The 19539-nt window shown below is 43.1% G+C and overlaps 1 protein-coding gene across 1 annotated transcript in view; it reads right to left on the bottom strand.

Annotated features, from left to right (window-relative positions):
• Positions 1-18855, bottom strand: part of CERS5 (ceramide synthase 5) — a gene marked incomplete at both ends in the record, with an annotated part of 28991 nt that extends 10136 nt beyond the window's left edge. Inside the window, 3 exons of the mRNA XM_084256285.1 lie at positions 120-250; positions 594-699; positions 18659-18855. Of these exons, the coding sequence (XP_084112411.1) occupies positions 120-250; positions 594-699; positions 18659-18855 (434 nt within the window). The remainder of the gene's footprint in view (positions 1-119; positions 251-593; positions 700-18658) is intronic.
• Positions 18856-19539: the final 684 nt, after the last annotated feature.

Consider the following 19539-nt stretch of genomic DNA (forward strand, 5'->3'; position numbering starts at 1 on the left):
CACCAGGGAGGCCCTACACTATTATCTTAATAAAAGAAAGTATTTCCAAAAGGAAAACCTCAGTCCAATCATATCCCCCCCGCATTCTCCTCACTTCCCACCACCCTCTGCACACCTACATGCTTTCACAGAATTTAGTGAGCGTTGGGGGCTTGTCCTGATTCCTCCGATGGCGAAACCAGTGTTGGATTTTTCGGACATCCCAGTCCAGTTGCTTTGACAGGCCCGCTAGCCTTTTCTCATCAGGATCCTGTAGATGTATGGCCTGAGTCAGAACATCCCTTTCTCCTTAAATCCTTTTGACTAGCTGATGAACAAAGGGGTGATAACCACAGTGGCTCAAGTGATGTTTATCTTCCTAGGTCTTAATATGATGTCTGTCTAGGGGAGGCGGCTGTAAACCTGACTTTAAGAGATTGGCCCAAAGGTTATTTCCCTGAGGGAAAAAAGATCTCCTTATAGGATGACCCGCAAGCGAAAGATCATCATCCCATCCTATTTGACCCTTGGAGATACTTGCTCTCTATCCCACCCCATCTAGAACCTTTAGTGAAGGTGACATGAACCTTCTCTGTTTCTTTCTCAGCACTTACCTTGGTGATAGATAGGAACACCTTTTCAAGGATGGCATTGGGTTGAGCCTGATGTAGACGAACGTCCTGGATGCCAACATGGAGTGCACAGGGTTTGGCAATAAACCTGTAATGGAGAAAACCCAAAAGCCAATTCTTTTATTTTTTTTTTAAAGTTCTATAGTTTGTTTTTTTTAATTTTTATTTATTTATTTATGCAAGCACTGGGCACAGTCAGAAGCGCGGGAAGGTGAGAGAACTCACCAGAGCCAGAGCGGGGAACAGAACAGGCAGAGTGATGAAATACACTGCTGAGGGGAGCAGCGTGCGCAGCAGGAGAGGTCTGCGCACCATGTGGGACCCCCCGCCGAGGGCCGGGAATCGAACCCAGGCAACAGAGGCCCGCTCAACCACTGCACCACCAGGGGAGGCCCCCCCCAAAACCAATTCTGTATATATTTTGCAAAGCATGAAGGAAAGATCCTGCTTAAGGGACTGATGGGAGGAAAAAGGGAAACATTTGGCTGGGCTGGATGCCAGACTTTTTGACTTAGTTCTGTATTGTACCATGGACTTACTTGAGAAGTAACCTGTTTAAGAAAAACTGAAACAGGAGCCTCCCCCATGGCGCAGTGGGTTGAGCACAGCACTGTGAAGCTGTCTGCAGCCTCTGCAGCGTGGGTTCAATTCCTGGCCGGCCAGGGAGAGTCCCACATGGCACAGCAGACCTCTGCTGTCGTGCTGACTGCTCCCCTCAGCAGTGCTTTAGGTCTGTCTGCCTGTTCTGCTCCCCACTCTGTCTCTGGTGAATCCTCTCACCCTCCTGTGCCTCTGGCCTGTACCCCAGCTATTATATAAATTAAAAAAAAAAAAAAAGTAAATCTTTAAAAAAAAACAAAACTGAAAACAGGGCCTCCTTGGTGGTGCAGGGATTAAGTCTCAGCACTATGAAGCTATCAGCAATCACTGCAGCAAGAGTTCAATCCCCAGCCAGGGAGAAACCACATGGCACAGCAGACCTCTCCTGTCTCGCCCGCTGCTCCCTTCAGCAGTGTATTTCAGTGGATCTGCCTGTTCTGCTCCCCACTGTGTCTCTGGTGAATCCTTTCATTTCTCCTCCCCACCCCCACCGCACCTCTGGCCTATCCCCCAGCTCTTGTATGCATAAATTAATCTTAAAGAAAAGAAAAACTGAAACATAAACTCTTTCTCTTAGGCTTTCTTATCGCATTTTGAGCTTTGGAGTCAGAAAGGCCTAGATCAAATCATAAGTCTGCCATTTTCTGTCTGGATGAATGTACACAATTTATTTAATCTCACAAGCCTCAGTTTTTTCATCTATGAGATGAATATCAAAGTCCTTGCTATATGGTATGGTCCACAAGACCAACAACATTACTGGATTTTTCTGGAAGCTTTTAAGAAATGTATATATCGAGTTCTACCCCAGAACTTACAAAGTCAGAATCTGCATTAACAAGACACCCAGGTTATTCATATACCCATTAAAATATCAGAAGATCTTAATCGGAGGGAAAAGTAGAACTGAGATAAAGAGCTTTCTAAATACAAATATCCTGAATCAGGGTCACCTTCCTGCCTAATCAAAAGACTATGGAAATATACAGAACTTGAAGTCTTGAGGAAAGATACCAGGAAACTAGGAAGAGTAAGAAGGAATATAGCCATTAGTACTCAATTCTAGTGCCAGATCTACTTTTAAGTCGTATAAACCTGGTCAACCCTTGGGCATCTGGGCATCAACTAAAGAGGTTATAAAGATTATTTCTAAGGCCCTCCTCCCCCCCCCCCAATATGTAAGATTCCATGGCTTTGTCACTGATTGTTCCTTGGTTATTCAAAAAAATCTCTCTTTTCTCAAGATTTTTGTGAACATCAGATTTAGGAAAAATTCTATATAGTCACTTCCAGGATCAGTCAAAACCAGTTTTAGCCTTCTTAGTATCTTAGGGAATCACACAATGAAATTATGTTTGCAGGGCCTAAGAGAATGCTCTTGACCTATTTTCTTGATCTGCATTTGAATCCAGAATTGATTATCTCTAAGGGAGGAACTGAGAAAAGAAATTTTATTACCTTCCTGTACAAAAAAAAATCTTTATCCTTATCATCAGCATTTCTGAGTCATGGGAAAACATTTATTCAGAGCACAAAGTCAGCCACCTCTGTAACCCATTTATTCCTCTTTTACACGAATGATACAAGAGTTTCATTCAAAAGTCAGTGCTAACAGATACTTTATATTTGTGGGTATAGTCTTCTGCTTACAAATATTTTATACTTCTCTCTGGCCCCACTCATGTTTAAACTTCTTGTGCCCAAGAGACATCTTCTGTGCTCACCAGTTGCTCACTGACTGACAAGTGACAGGTCTAGCAAATCCAACCCATGCTCTACTAGAGCTCATGTTGGATCCAGAATTGAGCGGCATTCAGAAGAATGATCAAGACAGTCATTCTTTGTCGCCGAGATACCATATCAGAGATAAAAAGCACTGAATCATGTCTCCTCCCATCTACATTAACTGTAAAGAGGCTGATCCAAAAACAAAAGTGGCCTTTCCAATTCCTATTCTTACCCACTGGATCCAGGTCTCTTCCTTAATCCAGAGCATCAGGAGATTAAAGGCCCCATTGCTAGGCAGACATTTTCTAGCAAAGAGACTGTAAATGTACTCATCTATAGATGGGGGATAATAGTATCTACTGCACAGCTTTATTGAAAGATGAAATAACAATTCACGCTTAATCTAGTACCTGACACTTAGGAAATAGTCATTAAAGGACAGCTATTATTATTTTTACTAGAAACAAAGTTTGGTCTAGGCACTCCTGACGGTTTCTTCAGTAGAAGGTGAGAAGAACAACAAAAAATTCTTTCATACAAGGACAGGACTGTACCCTGCTTATCTGGGCAAAGCTAAAAGGAGTTATTTTTTATTATCTGGACTTTGGAGCAGATATATTACCCTAGAGTTGTTGTTAGTTCACTATTTTTCCGTCATCAGTTTAAGAGTTCAATGAAAGACATAGAACGATTGGTAGCCAGTAGTTTCAGCTATAAGGAGCCTAAGAAATTTGACAGATATTTATTGAACACCAATTCTGTGCTATCGCATGAAGAACAAAACCAAAAAATAAGGGCTTAATAGAAAATAATTTTTTTCTGGGCCTCCCTGGTGGCACAGGAGCTAAAGTCTCAGCACTATCAAGCTATCGGCAGCCACTGCAGCATAAGTTCGATCCCTGGCCAGGGAGCTACCCACATGGCACAGCAGACCTCTCATGTCTCGCCCACTGCTCCCCTCAGCAGGGCATGTCAATAGATCTGCCTGTTCTGCTCCCCAGTCTGTCTCTGGTGAGTCCTCTCACCCCTTGCACCTCTGGCCTACATTCCAGTTCTTTTATGCATAAATAAATAAATCTTCAAAAAATTTTTTCTGTGATAAAAATGTTAAATATGTAGATATATTCATTTAATGAATTACTCTAATGAAGAAAATGAAATTATTTTAAATCAGAACTTTGAAAAAGTTTATGGCTTTATATAATATATTCAAATTCTACATCCTTCACATGGCATTTAGTATAACTTATAAAATAGGTATGTAGATTGGTCAGAGGCAAAAAGCCTGGGATTCATTCTTTCTACTAGACTGGCACTTTTTCAAAGCATGCTCTAGAGAATGCTGGGATCTGAGAGAGCTGTTCAGGAGTTCTGCAAAGTCACTTTCATAATAATTCTATAATTTCATAATAATTATTTTTCTGCTCTCATGCTTGTATGTATAGTGAAATTTCCCACAGGTTACTTAACGCATCACAACATGCCGAATGCAGAAACTGAAAAATATATCAGTCAGATAACAGACCAGAGAAGAGTGAGAGACACTTGCACAGACAAAAGCAGGCAGAAAGAACTACCAGTCTTTGATAATTTTTAAGAATGCAAAGGATTCCTGACATGACAGTTTGAAATTGCTATGGGGGATGCCACTGAGAAATCAAACAGCTTGTGATTTTTCTGTTCTCTTCAGGATCAGTTTGTTGCCCAAGTTGTCAGACTAGTTTTCCCTTTTTGTACAGGTCTCAATTAGTGAGCAGTTAGTGGTCATTAATGCTAAGTTATTTCTTTCCACCTGTCACTCTAGGAACATGAGTCTAGTGACCCAATCTGATTGTATCTGTCCTGTTTCTCAGAGATCATTTCATTCTGCCCTTTTCCTGCCCTCCAGGTACATGGCAGCAGCTGACCGAAGCCTGGGTTAATTAAGATGAAATTACTTGGGCCTCCCCGGTGGCGCAGCGGTTGAGCGCTGGGTTGCAAAACTGCCTGCGCGGCCTCTGCGGCGCCGGTTCAATCCCTGGCTGCTCCCCGGCCACCGGAGGAGGGTCCCGCATGGCGCGCAGACCTCTCCTGCCGCCCGCTGCTCCCCTCAGCAGTGTCCTTCGGTCCTTCTGCCTGCTCTGCTCCCCGCTCTGGCTCTGGTGAATTCTCTCACCCTCACGCGCTTCTGACTGTACCCAGTGCATGTATAAACAAAAAAACAAACAAATAAATAAAACATGCCTCTATTAAAAAAAAATGAAATTACTGTTTCGCCTTTTCATAATAACGATGGAGCTATACTAACAAGTCTACCTTCATGACTCATTGCCAACATTGTTGATGGATATGATCTATACACAAATACATCTGAAAGCCTAGCTCAAGCTTCTCAAATGTTGAACATGGCAAGTAACATAAATGGGCTCTGCCTCCCCTGAGACAATGCTCTTAGTTCTGAGGTTGGCCTGTGTGTGGGGGGTAGCCAGAAACCCTGGGACTTCATATACCCCACTGTGAAATGCAAATACGATTTTCCACATGTGCAGCAACATTATTGAGTTGGGAAATACTGGCTTAACTCAATTTCTGGAAAAACAAAGTTTCAAAATTAATATATAAATATAAAATTAAAAGAGAATGGTCATATACAGACCGATGAAGATGATATATCATTAGGTGAAGAGGACTGAGGAAATTCTCTGAACTTGAATGCTGCCCCTAATACACAGAGAGAAGACAGATAACATGTTTAAACAAAGATTTTTAGAGCCAGTGAAGTCTGTTTAGAAAATGTATTCTTAGGTACACAAGCAGCATTTGAAAATCCTTCCCCAAGACATATGTCCCCCCAAAAGGCAGAGTCCCACAGGAAACAGACTCAGAAAGTCCTTTCCTTTCACAGCCGAAGCTTTAATAATCTAATCACATTAAAATGTTTGGTTTCCATAGGGTAGAAAGAGAAGGAAAAGATAAAAAAAAGACATTTGGGCAGCAGGACCGACCAGTACTAAAGCAAAGAGAAAAGGAACACAGTGTGCAATACGGGCGTAAGGAGGGACAATAGTGACAGGGGAAAAAAACTACAGGTAGCTCCTGGCCAGATCACAGGCGTCTGTCAGTTATGCCGAGTTTGAATTTTATTCTGTTAGGCATGGGGTAAAGAACAGACCAATGGATCTGTATATTAATAAAGGAGCATGATCAGTCAGGCGCTGTAAAAATGCCATGTTATTAGTTTTGATAAAACACTGAACTAGGTTTTCGAAATGGAAAGGAAGTAATGTATTTGAGAAGAACTGAGGAAGTAAAATCGAGAGTTTGGTGACTGAGGAGGCAAAAGAAAAAGGAAGAATCAAATGTGCCACCCACATTTCTGGTTTGGGAAACTAAGTTGACTGTGGTGTCCTCCTCCCTCCTCACCCCAAAACACAAACAAAGATCTGAGAAAGAGAATACAGGTGGTAGTTAAAGTGAGGGCAAGGGTGGATGTGACTTTACAAGAGAAAAGAGAACTGAGGTCAGAATCCTGGAAACCACCAGCATGAAAGGTGAATTTAGATGTCTGGCTCCCACTCCCGTAGCCACTGCAGTGCCCGAGCTCCACAAAGATAGCGCCAGTTGCGTGAGAGGTGGAGGGGCGCTGGGAGATTCTGCCTCATGAGGGAAAACAATTCAACACGGGCAAAGGAGATGTATGTATTCCTGTGCAAACCTTGCTGGGCAGAGCACAAGCAGCACTGGGAGGTGGAACACATTGTCTGCTAAAAGGAAAAAAAATCTGAAGACATAGGTGGCAAAGGTGGGCAAGGCCAGTTATAAAAGAGAAATAAAAATTTATAGGCCCTAAAGGGAAATAGCAAAGTTCAAGGATCCCTAAGCACCCAGGAGAACGCCTTTAGCTTTTTTCTCCTCTCGTTCTTAGCAACAGAAATCAGAGAACATCCTGACCTGTCCCTTGGTGAGGCTGCAGAGAAACCGGGAGGGATCCGGAGCAACACTGCTGAGATGAAGGAGGTGAAGAGAAGGTAATTAAGTCCAAGGAAAAGTATGACGAGGTATGACTGCTGCATGCTGAGCTAAAGGAAAGTCTGATGTGGCTCAAAAGGGGCCATCAAGGCAGAGAAAAGAAAAAGAAGGAAAACAAGGAAGAGGAGGCTGAGAAGTTGATTCCGGGGAAGTTTTCTTGGTCTATAAAGTATTTAAACTCCTGAATACAACTCCCTCCTTTTAAAGAAAAGAAAACTGAAATACAGGGCTGTGTAAGATGTGTTTTTAAACTTTACAGTCTGTTTTTAATATAATTGACCACGGAATGTTTACATCACCCCGTGCTGGTGGTATTTTCAGCAGCACTAAGCCTGCCTGGCACAGCATGGGGTGTAAATCTGCAGGGGAATTTACAGCAGGTGATGGCTGGGGATGGGAGTTTTTTCACCTTCAGTTGTCTCTGACGCTGACTATACGAAGTAATTGTGCTGTTAACTGAATTATCCCGCTATGATTGCAAAAAAAAAAAAGTTTGCAGCTTTTTGTTGCCATTGTAAATGCTTTTACGTAAAAATACTATTTTCTTTTTTTTTTTTTATAATTTTTTTTTTTTTTTTTTTTTTATAGAGGCATGCTTTATTTATTTGTTTGCTGGTTTGTTTGTTTGTTTTTGTTTATACATGCACTGGGTACAGTCAGAAGCGCGGGAGGGTGAGAGAATTCACCAGAGCCAGAGCGGGGAGCAGAGCAGGCAGAAGGACCGAAGTACACTGCTGAGGGGAGCAGCGGGCGGCAGGAGAGGTCTGCACGCCATGTGGGACCCTCCTCTGGTGGCCGGGGAGCAGCCGGGGATCGAACCGGCGCCGCAGAGGCCGCGCGCAGTTTCGCAACCCAGCGCTCAACCGCTGCGCCACCGGGGAGGCCCAAAAAATACTATTTTCAAAGGTGAATTTAGGCTCTAGGAAGGCCAGAGGCGGAGTCATCAAATGAGGCTGAGACCAAGTGAGACAAAGATGTCAGTATCCTCTGGATTTGGCAATTTGGAGACCAGTGGTAACCATCGCCAAAGAAATTCAGTTAAGTGGAGACTTAAAAGATAGTAAGTGGTGAGTTAAAGTGGTTAAGAGATATAAGGAGGAGGAAGAAAAAGGTAGAGTCAAGACTCTCAAGAATCTTGCCTATGAAGAGACGGGAACATCTCCTTTCTGTACCACAACCATTCTATCGAAAACACATCCCCCGTCCCCCCTGTACTTCAGACCCATTCTCTTCCTGATCAGAAATTTTATTCTATTTATTCCCACCTTCTTCTTCTTCTTTTTTTTAAAAGATTTGTTTATTTATTCAAGAACCGGGGCATAGTCCAGATGCGCGGGAGGGTGAGAGGATTTACCAAGAGACAGAGTGGGGAACAAAACAGGCAGACTGACGAAATGCATTGTTGAGGGGAGCAGCGGGCAAGAAAGGAGAGGCCTGCAGCGCCATGTAGGAATCTCGTCCGTCCGCCGGGATCGAACCCGCGCTGCAGATGCTGTGGACAGCTTCACAGTGCGGCGCTCAACCGCCTGTGCTACCAGGGAGGCCGTCAATAAGAAAAATACAGTAAAATAACAAAAAAAAACACTTGCTTATCCATGCATATTAGTGAGAATTACTATTTCACTTTGGTCCAACTGTGCACAAGTCAATCTTAAAACAAATGGAGAATCTTAGTTTAATAAACAGAGAAATTTATTTAGGGTAGTGAAGTACAGTTTAAAATCCATTTTTTCCTTTGTCTTCTTTCCTATAAGCCAATTGATAATAAGTTTGTAATTCACTACAATAACTTGTGATTCGCTGCTTGGAGTATTGCAACATAGCAAAAACTTAGTATAATTTTACAAGGTAGTATATTCCTACCTTCTTTTGATCTTTAGCCTCACTCTCTACTAGTTTCTTCTCATCAGACCTTAAACATGCTCATGGTTTCCCATCTTTAAATAGTTTTCCCCATCCCTAATGCCCTCTGGCTTTCTCCCACCCCACAATTAAAGTTATTGAAAAAGCTGTCTCCTGTGACTTCCCTTCTAACTCCCACTCATACCTCAGGCCTCCTCCCTCTCTCATCTGGCTTCAGTTCCTTTACTCCACTGAAGCTGCTCTTGTCAAAGATGCCAATGGCTTCCTTACTGTGAAATCAAATGGATGCTTTGCAGCCCTGTATCTTACCTAACCATTTAGCACCATATCAATTATCGACAATGCCCTCCCTCGTGAAACTCTCTTCTCTCTTAGCTTCACTACCATCCTACTTTCCTTACCTTTTCTCCCTCTATTTTTGTGGCAGAATTAGACTGCTTGGTGTGCACGGTTAGTTATTCTGGACAAGTTACTTAGATTTCTCTGTGCTTGTTTTCTCCTCTATAAAATGAGAAAAATGAGGTATCTACCTTATAGAATCATTATGAGGATTCAATGTAAAGCATTGAGAACAGCATTTGAGACAAAGTACTTTTTAGATGCTAGCTTTTAATATCAAATACTGCATGGCTGTCATGTCTCTCTCCTTCAGGCCTTTTTCCTCTACTTTTCCCCAAAACACGGTGTTTCCTTAGGGTTCGATGCAGGTCTTTCTTACTCTACACATTTACATTTAATTAGAGCAGAGGGTCTCAAAGTCTGCAGGCTCTAGAAGGTCCCTGAAATACTCTTAGGACCCATAAAACCAAAAGTCAAAACTATCTTCATAGTGATGCTGGTTGCTGCATTTTCCCTTGCTATGTCGTTAAAAAATATCTTGATGAAGCCAGACAAATGATTAATTTTATTAAATCTCAACACTTAATGACATTTAAAAGAACTGTATCAGGATAAAATGGGAAGTACACAGTAAGCATTCTTACTGCATCAAAATTACATGGCTGTCTCAAGGAAATGCACTTAGGTGACTATTTGAGTTGGGTGATGAACTAAATCGCCTTTTTTTTTTTTTAAAGATTTATTTATTTATTTATTTATTTATTTATTTATTTATTTATTTATTCATTTATACAAGCACTGGGTACAGTCAGAAGAGCGGGAGGGTGAGAGAATTCACCAGAGCCAGAGCGGGGAGCAGAGCAGGCAGAAGGACCGCAGTACACTGCTGAGGGGAGCAGCGGGCGGCAGGAGAGGTCTGCGCGCCATGCGGGACCCCCCTCCGGTGGCCGGAGAGCAGCCAGGGATCGAACCGGCGCTGCAGAGGCTGCGGGCAGCTTCGCAACCCAGCGCTCAACCACTGCGCCACCGGGGAGGCCCTAAATCGCCTTTTTCACAGGAAACTATTTTTACCTGAAAAATGTCTTAACAGACGAACTAAGGTTTTTCAGATATGGGTGCTTAGATTAGAAACCATTTTCTTGAAAATGAAGTCTGTCACTTAAGAAAAAATGTTGCCAATGATGAAAACTGATGTTTTCAGGTGACAATCAGAATTTTAAAGAATATTTATAGCTGCCCTGACAACTTCCTGATACTTCAAGATTTTTCTGGTGAGATTAGATGAGATTAACTCATAGGTCATTTTAATATTCTATAATGAGATGGACTGACAATTGGGGATCTATATAACTTAGTGAATCACTCTTTTCCAAATGAACAATACATGAAATCTAATCAATGTGCATGAGAATGAACAGCTCATCAGATTTCACACTGCAACCAACCTTTAAGAAACCACTACTTGCGGGCCTCCCTGGTGGCACAACGGGTTAAGTCTCAGCACGATGAAGCTATCTGCAGCCACTGCAGCAGGAGTTTAATTCTGGCCAGGGAGTTTACCCACAAAGCGCAGCAGACCTCTCCTGACTCGCCCGCTGCTCCCCTCAGCAGTGTATTTCAGTCAACCTGCCTGTTCTGTTCTCCGCTCTGTCTCTGGTGAATCCTTTCCAACCCCCACACTTCTGGCCTGCATCCCAGCTCCCGTATGCATAAATTAATAAATCTTATTAAAAAAAACCTACTACTTGTGTTTTGCTGCAGTATCAAAGAAAAAATACATCTGCTTTCCAATGACTTTTGTATTGTACGTCAACCAAAACAATGCGTTACAAGAGAATAAATGCAGAGCAGCAAGGAGATTCCAGCTGCCTTCTATTAAGGCAGACATTAAAGAGATGTGCAAAACTGTAAAATCAATGCTATTCGCAGTAAACCATTTTGGGGGGGAAATAATTATTTTTAAAAAATGTGTTGTATGTTACTATGTAATTGGTTTATTATTTTTAATGAAACAACAAAGGGATTTCTTAAATTTCTCAATTTCCGACATGGAAAATTTGGTAGGTATATATAACTCATATAAACAAAAGCTCAATGGGATCCTTAATAATTTTTTAAGAGTGAAAAAGAATGCTGAGAACAAAAAGTTTAAAATTACCAAATACTATTTATCTGCTGCTGACTTTCTGTGTGCGCATGCGCACTGATGTCAGTGTTATTTTTCCAAGTAAATTCTTAAGAGAATAGGATTTGCCACATATAAGCAAATGTGCTGTGGACATCTGTTGTTCACATTTGTTTGCTATGCACAAGACACTACATTTTTCAAGGACACCTATACCACCAACTCCAACATTTCTTGCATGGTCTGTGCAATCTTTGCTGTTTCCTCTGAGGACTAATTTTTTTTTTTTTTTAAACTGGCAAATCTGGTCTTGAAACAAAGCAGAAAGAAACTAAAAAGAAAAGGACCTGATAATAATATCCTAAACCACAACAAGACACACACTGTAGAATGACACTAGGCTGTCCTTCTCCCCTTCTCCCGCTTGCAGCAGTTACCTTCACTTAGACCTGTAAGAGGGACTTAAAAAAATTAAGGTGACTAATATACTTGAGCAATCTGATGAACCTACTAGGTGCTGTGATGAGAAAAAAGGATCAGCATCCTGTTTACATCTTACCTTATTATAAGAGAAATAAGTCTTGAAATAAGAGTAAGTATGTTAAAATGCTTCAGATAACACAAATTAAGACTAAGTTATAGTTTTATTGTACAAAAGTTAGAGAATATTTTACTTGCTATAGGGCAATATTTCTCAAAGTGTGACTGGGAAGTATCTGGGCTCCTGAGATTGTCATTGTTTCAGAATTCCTCCTTTTCTCTACTACATACATTTCTTTCATTAAGCATTAATATCTTTTTAAGTGGATATGTGATTACCCAACTGAATGCATTTGCCTGAAGTAGAAATATATGCCAGCACCAAAGAGAAGTGGATTAGAGAAAAAGGTTAACAAGAAGCTTCTTCTATAGATGTTTCAACTATCCTTCACAGCCAAGAAACAAATGTTAGTGAAACACTTAGTCTGCATTTCAGCTAACAACTGTTAAAAGGAACTGAATCCACCTCCTCCAAACTCCCATAACTTAACCTTATGCACATATTAATCACACTGTATTTTAACCACTGATTTTTTTTTTTTAACTCTTTCTGAGTGGAAATGCCATGACTTATGCACCTTTTTATCTCTGCCACAGAATTTGGTGTCTGGTATATTCTAAGTCCTCAATATTAATTGTTGAAGAATGAACAGACAGAGCCTCCCCTGGTGGCGCAGAGCGCTGGGCTGCGAAGCTGCCCGCAGGCTCTGCAGCGTGGGTTCAATGGATCCCTGGGGAGGGTCCCACAAGGCGCGCAGACCTCTCCTGCCACACCCGCTGCTTCCCCTCAGCAGTGTATTTCATCAGTCTGCCTGTTCTGTTCCCCACTCTGGCTCTGGTGAATTCTATCACCCTCCCGCGCTTCTGACTATATCCAGTGCTTGTATAAATAAATAAATAAATCTTAAAAAAAAAAAAAAAAAGAATGAACACATAAGCAAAAAGATGAAGTTAATTCTCAACCAAAAGGTGAAGAAGTACTTCAAAGAACCATGCCACCTGCCCTCCTGGGTCATCAGATAACCCACCAGGTCTGTGCAGGAGAAAGTCACTGAGTTCTGCGGAATCAGGAGAAATTCAAGTTAACTAGTTTCAGTTTATAACCAGAGATTTTCCCCCAAAAGAATTAAATACAACCATAACAATCTGATTTAGTTTGAGACCCCCTGTGTATATAATTGAGACTTCTTACAAATGCTTACACTACTAAAATCTAAACAGTACCAATGAAAACCCTTTTAAAGAAACTCCTTAATTTTGCAAAGAGATATAATAGTATGATTATTCTCACCTTATCAGGGCTGTGCAGCACCCCATGTACATTTTACTACTTGACAAACTTGTTTGTTTACAGATCATTACATACCTGACTGACGGGACATAGAAGCAGAAAAGCAAAACTAGAGAGCAATGCTAGGCTAGAAGGCACTATAGTTGAAGACTACGCAAAACAATTACGACTAATCATTTAAGTTGTATAGAATAATTTACATTTAAAAATTCCACTTTGAATACAATTTTTCAGAAAGACATATTATTCAAAGCATGGTCTGATATACTTATATCAGCTTTTTTGGTCCCAAAAAAACTGATTCAAAGGTAAGTTTACATTAAAATTCTCTTCTCGGTTATTTATATTTTTTTGAATCACTATGATCAATACTGTCCAATAGATGAGTTATATGTAATTCACATTTTCTAATAACCACATTAAAAAACAGGTGAGTTTTTAACGATATACTTTAACCTGATATAACCAAAATGCTATGTCAATCTGTAAACAAAACTAGAAATTGAGGCACTGAATAAACATGTCTTTAAAAAAAATTAAAATTGAGATATTTCCTGGTTTTTTTTTCCACTAAGCTCTCAAAATCTGATATGCACTTTATACTTAGAACACATAGCAATTCTGACTAGTCACATTTGAAAGCCCCAAAAGCTACTAGAGGCACTGAACAGTATACTTCTAGATAATTCAGAGAGAATACTTATCAAGGAAAACTGCTTCCCTACCTAGGAAAAGTGGTTTCAGATTTTTTTAGTCAGAAGTGATTATGGTTAATTTTTTTTGCAGTTACACCTCAATAAGTTTTTCCAAGATAATGTAGGAGTGCATTTAGCGCAGAGACTAAACTCAGTGAAATCTTCAGAAAAGTTTGCATCTGCCTAAAAATACTTCTGGGAGACAAAGTTAAAATAGGCATATCTCCTCCTTCCTGATGTATAAGGATGTACAGATTTCACTTGCTGCCTCCCCTTTGTTAATTTTTTCTTGACCCATCTAGGGGACCCTGCTTTTCTGAATCAGGAAGTGGCTAAAGCAAAAATATCTGACATGTTTCTTTTCACAGTGACAAATATACTGTCTCCAGGGATAAGCCAGGAACCTGACCTCAGACATGACAGTATTCAGGGTTGTCCTTAGAGCATCAACACCCACTGTGCAGAAAGGGCCAGGGAAATAAGTTTTCCCAGGGACAGGAGGAAAGCATAAGGCTTCTGACATCTGGAGCTTATTAAGAGGAGGATTCTTAGATAATGTGACCATCTTTTTCAATCTTGCTCTGCTGGATATGCAAAGCTGATTTAATTTTATGATCTACAATTCAATAATGCCTATCAGAATACCTTTGGGGATGCAATGGAATGAATGGGCTGTCTCCTGTCTCCCTTACAGCCTTGTTAGCAGCTCTGTCCATTCTTTTTGAAGTCCCTCTTCCCTGTCTGGAGGGCCTTCAATCTTGGGTCACAATACAGTGACTACACAGATCTGGGGCTGGAGGGGAGCAGCAGGCCAAGTAGGGTAGAGAAAAAAGTTCTTCCCCCACTTAGAGGAAGTCAGGGGCAGAACAGGAAAAGAAAAGTATGTAGCGAGGTAGCAAGACTTAAAAGAGGAAGACAAAAACAAAAATGAGTGGTTAAGAAACGTGCACCAAAAAAAAAAAAAGAAAAAAAGAAAAGAAACGTGCACAAAAAGTGAGTCACCACTGGTTCCCAGTTACTGACAGCCCAGCAAATGAACCTATCCAGCAGCTTGAGAAGGCTCTGCTAGACATCCTAGTGAGGCTGCCTTAACATAATGAGAAGGGATTTTCCACTGAGCACTTATTTATCTCCTGTATAAATCACAAAATTTCCTTCTGGCAACATAAAGTTCCTGTTGCAATTATCATATTCAAATAAATGAGCCTATATACCTCTGATGGTGTTCTACTTGATTCCAAGGAACAAGGGCTGAGGGACAAGATATTAAATTTTAAGCAATATTCTTATTGATAAGATCCAATTTAAGTAAGACCCATTGTTCCCTTTAGCTCTCAAGCACCAACATAATATTAGAAAAAATCTTTTAAGAACAAGTGGAAGTTTCTTACCTCTCCTTTGAAAGGGTAGAGTAACTAGAAAGGATGTATGTGGTGAGGGGAGAAAGAATAAGAAAAAAGTGGTAGAAAGGTGCACTTTCTCTATGTAACACCAAACAATAGACATAGAGACATTATAGTTTTACCTCTCTGAATCAAGTTACTCATCTATTTCAGAGTGAAAACCTAGTCCCCAGGTAAGGCTACACATTCAATTATTAAATATTCAATAATTATTTGCATGCTCTTATACCCCAAGACATTATGCAAGGTGCAGGTCACCACAATGCAACCAGTCAACAAAACCCCACAAAGAAGAGCCTCCATTCTTTGGAAGGCAGGTAGGTAAATCCACTTGCTGCTCTTCAGTGAATCAGCCAGACACTAACACTTCATGGTCAGGTGACTTTTCAAGTCACCCCTATCAGATAAGGCAGCAGCTCTTGAATATATGTGGGAGCTTAAAAAATAGTGTGGCTGGGCCTCCCTGGTGGCGCAAGGAGTTAAGTCTCAGCACTATGAAGCTATCAGCCACTACAGCACAAGTTCAATCCCAGGCCAGGGAGCTACTACCCACATGGCACAGCAGACCCCTCCGGTCTCGCCCACTGCTCCCCTCAGCAGCATATTTCAGTAGATCTGCCCGTTCTGCTCCCCACTCGGTCTCTGGTGAATCCTCTCACCCCTTGCACCTCTGGCCTACACCCCAGTTCTTGTATGCATAAATGAAAAATAAATCTTTAAAAAAAAAAGGAGACTGGAATTTTAGCTCTTACAGTCTATGAGTACTACACATATTGCTTCTATAAATTAAGTGGGTAGGATTTGAGAAATAAAATGTAGGAAAGATGACTAGTTGTACCTTTCTGACATCACTTTCTATACTCTTTATAGACCAATGCAGTAACAGAGGAACTGACAATACAGCAGTCAATTCTTTTTTTTTAATGTCATATTGGGTTTTTATTTTTTTTTAATTTAAATTTTATTTTTTATATTCCCCATACAATTACAACCCCCTTATTTTGACCCCAATCCCTCCTTTCCCCGCCCCCCAACCCCCATAGAGTGTCTCTGGTTCATGGTTGTTTGTTGATTTTGATATTTTCTTTTTTATAGTTATGCTTTTTCCTGGTCCCTTATTTAAGTTTTCTAGATTCCTGTATAGCAGTCAATTCTACTGCTAAATTAAGGCAGTGTGTTTTTAAAGAGAAACACAATAGCAAGACTGCTTCTAGGGTAGCCAAGAAATATATTAGAAGGCTTTCAGCTCAGTATTTGCATCCATTCTTACTCCCCTGACACTGGGGCACCATAGAAACATCCAGATAGAATTCCCACTGGTAAAGGATCCTTTCCAGTGGTTCTGCCAGGGGATATCTATCTCCAGCTATCTGGGGGAACTCTCTGGAAACCTAAAGATAAACTTAAGTTATTTAAGTGGGTGTTTATATTTCCTATTTGCTATGCATGTGGAGAAATTTCCATATTGGCACACGTTCATATGAAAAGCAAAGAATCTTTTCCAAAAACAATGAACTCTTATCCCCCTCTCCTTACTGAATTGTGTATTTTCCTTTTTAGTCATGGCACCGTCTTTCCCTTTTTTCAGTTCTCAGATGCAGATGCTAGGGTGGAAAGCGCCTGGGTTTACTCCTAGGAGAAAGAAGTGGCTTGTGCTGCCACACCAGAATACTTACAATAACTACACTTAAAAAAGTGAGATGACTGGATCAAGAAGATGTGGTACATATATACCATGGAATATTACTCAGCATTCAAAAAAGATAAACACATGCAATTTGCAGCAACATGGATGGCGCTGGAAGGGATCATGCTCAGCGAAATAAGCCAAAAAGAAAAAGAAAAATACCGGATGGTCTCACTCATAGCAGGAATCTAGAAAACTTAAATAAGGGACCAGGAAAATGAATATAAGAAAGTGAAAATCAAAATCAACAAAAAACTATGAACCAGAGACACTTTTAGGGGGGCGGGAGGGGAAGGATTGGGGTCAGAATGGGGGGGCTGCAATTGTATGGGGAATATAACAATAAAATTTATAAAAAAAAAAAAGTGAGACACTAAGTTCCTGGGAATCCAGAATTACATTAGTGTTTTGGATTTCATTTACTTTAAAAAATCTTTATTTTTGCACCTGAATGCCTGGCAGAGCACTCTGATGTACATTACTGCATAATTTATGAATAGATGGATGGATGGATGAATAGCTAGCTACATAAAATCATTTTTGAAAGTTCTTTTTGCATCAGAAATGGTAGGAAAAATCAAAGAAAGAATCCAAAACAGATAATACTAAATTTTCAGAGGATAACTGATTACATATAATAGTCCCATCCTAGAAATAGCATTCCTGCTCTAGATAAAGTCCAAACCAACAGAAGATGTCAAGGTGCCAAACCTCACTACCTGAGACCTCTGCAGAAAGAAGCCTCCCATTTCTGGAGTCTGAACAGACTTGACCAACTGCTATGAGTCTGCTACAGGGAAACCTCAATGTGAAATGAGCTGGCCTGAGTGTGGGTCTTCACCTGCATGCGTAAAAAGGACTGAGGAGATTCAGCTGCAGGCACACACAAAATCGTTGCGGGGGGAAAGGATGTCTGCACGAACCCCACCAACACAGCTTTCATAAAATCACCACATCAAGTGCTCAGTGACTATCTGTCTTATACAGATTACAGCCACTGACTCAAAAGAAAAGGAAATCACTCCTACCAAGAACACATGGTTGAACAAAATATGTTGTGATTCTGCTAAACTCACTCAGAAGCTGACTCAATCCAGCTGTCCCATGAGCCACACAGCTCTCCATCCTTCCAAGATGACCGCTCCTTCCAGTTCAGACCTCCAAGGCCTGTTGTGCAACTAATCTCACACCTTATCACTCTGGGAGCCGCAGGCTCCAACCACACCCTGTCCCTACCAGATTTCTACTCTCCTAGGGAGGGCCCTGGCGGGATTTTATTGTCACTGTCACACACACACACACCCCCATCCTCGTGAGCTTACAAATCAAGGCTTGGGGCCCGGCCCGCCAACCCTCAGAGTCCCAGGTGTCCGCACAAGGCTCAGATTCCCGCGAACCCGCTCCTCTCGCCGAGAACACCTGGCTCCGACCTGACCCCTCGGCTTCCACCGCCCCAGTGGAGCCGGGTTCCCGCGGTCCTTTCCTGCTCCCGCCTCGGGGATCTGGGAGCGTCCTCGCCTGCCGAAGCGGTACTTCGGGGGGAGGCCCCCAAGACCCCTCGGCGCTCCCCGGGAACTAAGCGTCAAAGGGCGCAGCGCCCCCTCGACTCTCCCGCTCGCAGCGGCCCGCGCCCCCAGCTCCCCGCGTCCCCCGCGACCACCCGCGGCGCCCGGGCGCCCCCCGCTTCCGGGACGGCCCGCGGACCCGCTTCCGGCCCGAGCCGCTCCCCGCGGGGCCGCCCCCCGCGCCCCCGGCCCGCGCCGCTCACCGCTCGAAGAGCAGCCTAACGGAGAACACGCCCGCCGCCAGCGGGAACACCGAGAGGATGTGCCGGGCCCGCGGGTAGCCGGCGCCGTCGCCCGGGCCCTCGAGGTCCGCCCAGCTCACGTTCCGGGGCAGCCAGAAGCGCTCGCTCCACAGCCAGCCCCACAGCAGGCCCAGGGCGCCCGCCGCCTCCGTCGCCATCTTACGCCCGCCCCGCGGCCGCCGCCGCCACAGCCCCGGCCGCCGCCACAGCCAACGGAACCCGCGGGGAGGCGGCCCCGGGGCGGGGCCGGGCTGGCGGCCACACCCTTCCGGCCCCTCGCCGGCCCCGGCGCGGCGCGGCGCGTCTCAGCCGCCTCAGCCGCCTCAGCCCGCCTCAGCCCGCCTCCCCTGTGGGGCCGGGCCTCGGCCCCGGCCCGGCGCATCTCGCCCCGCGGCCCTCCTCTCCCTGGGCCACGCCCCCAGCCCTGACCACGCCCCCAGCCCGCATAGCCTCACTCTGGCCTTGGGGCCACGCCCCTTCCCGCCCCGTCTCAGTCCTGGCCCCGCCCCTTTTGCTTCCAGTTAGGGTCGCGCTGCTGCTTCTCCAGCCCGTCCAGCTGGGGCCACACCCCTCGTCTCACCCCAGCTCCCACACCGGGACATCACTTTTTACTACCCAGCCGACTCGGAGTTGTTCCCCCACCCACCAGGTCTTAACTGTCTCTGTACACTTGTCCCCTCTCCCTAAGGCTGGCCGGCCTCTCAGCCGGTGCCTCCTGGTCCTCTGCACCCGCCTCTTCTTTTTCCTTCCTACCTTTTCCTCTGTTGGTGCCCCTCCAGGATCTCAACCTCTTTACCCTGCTTTACCTTTTATTTATTTTTTTTTAAGATTTATTTTTTTAT

This window comes from Talpa europaea, assembly GCF_964194135.1.
Source record: "Talpa europaea genome assembly, chromosome: 15".
Taxonomy (NCBI): domain Eukaryota; kingdom Metazoa; phylum Chordata; class Mammalia; order Eulipotyphla; family Talpidae; genus Talpa; species Talpa europaea.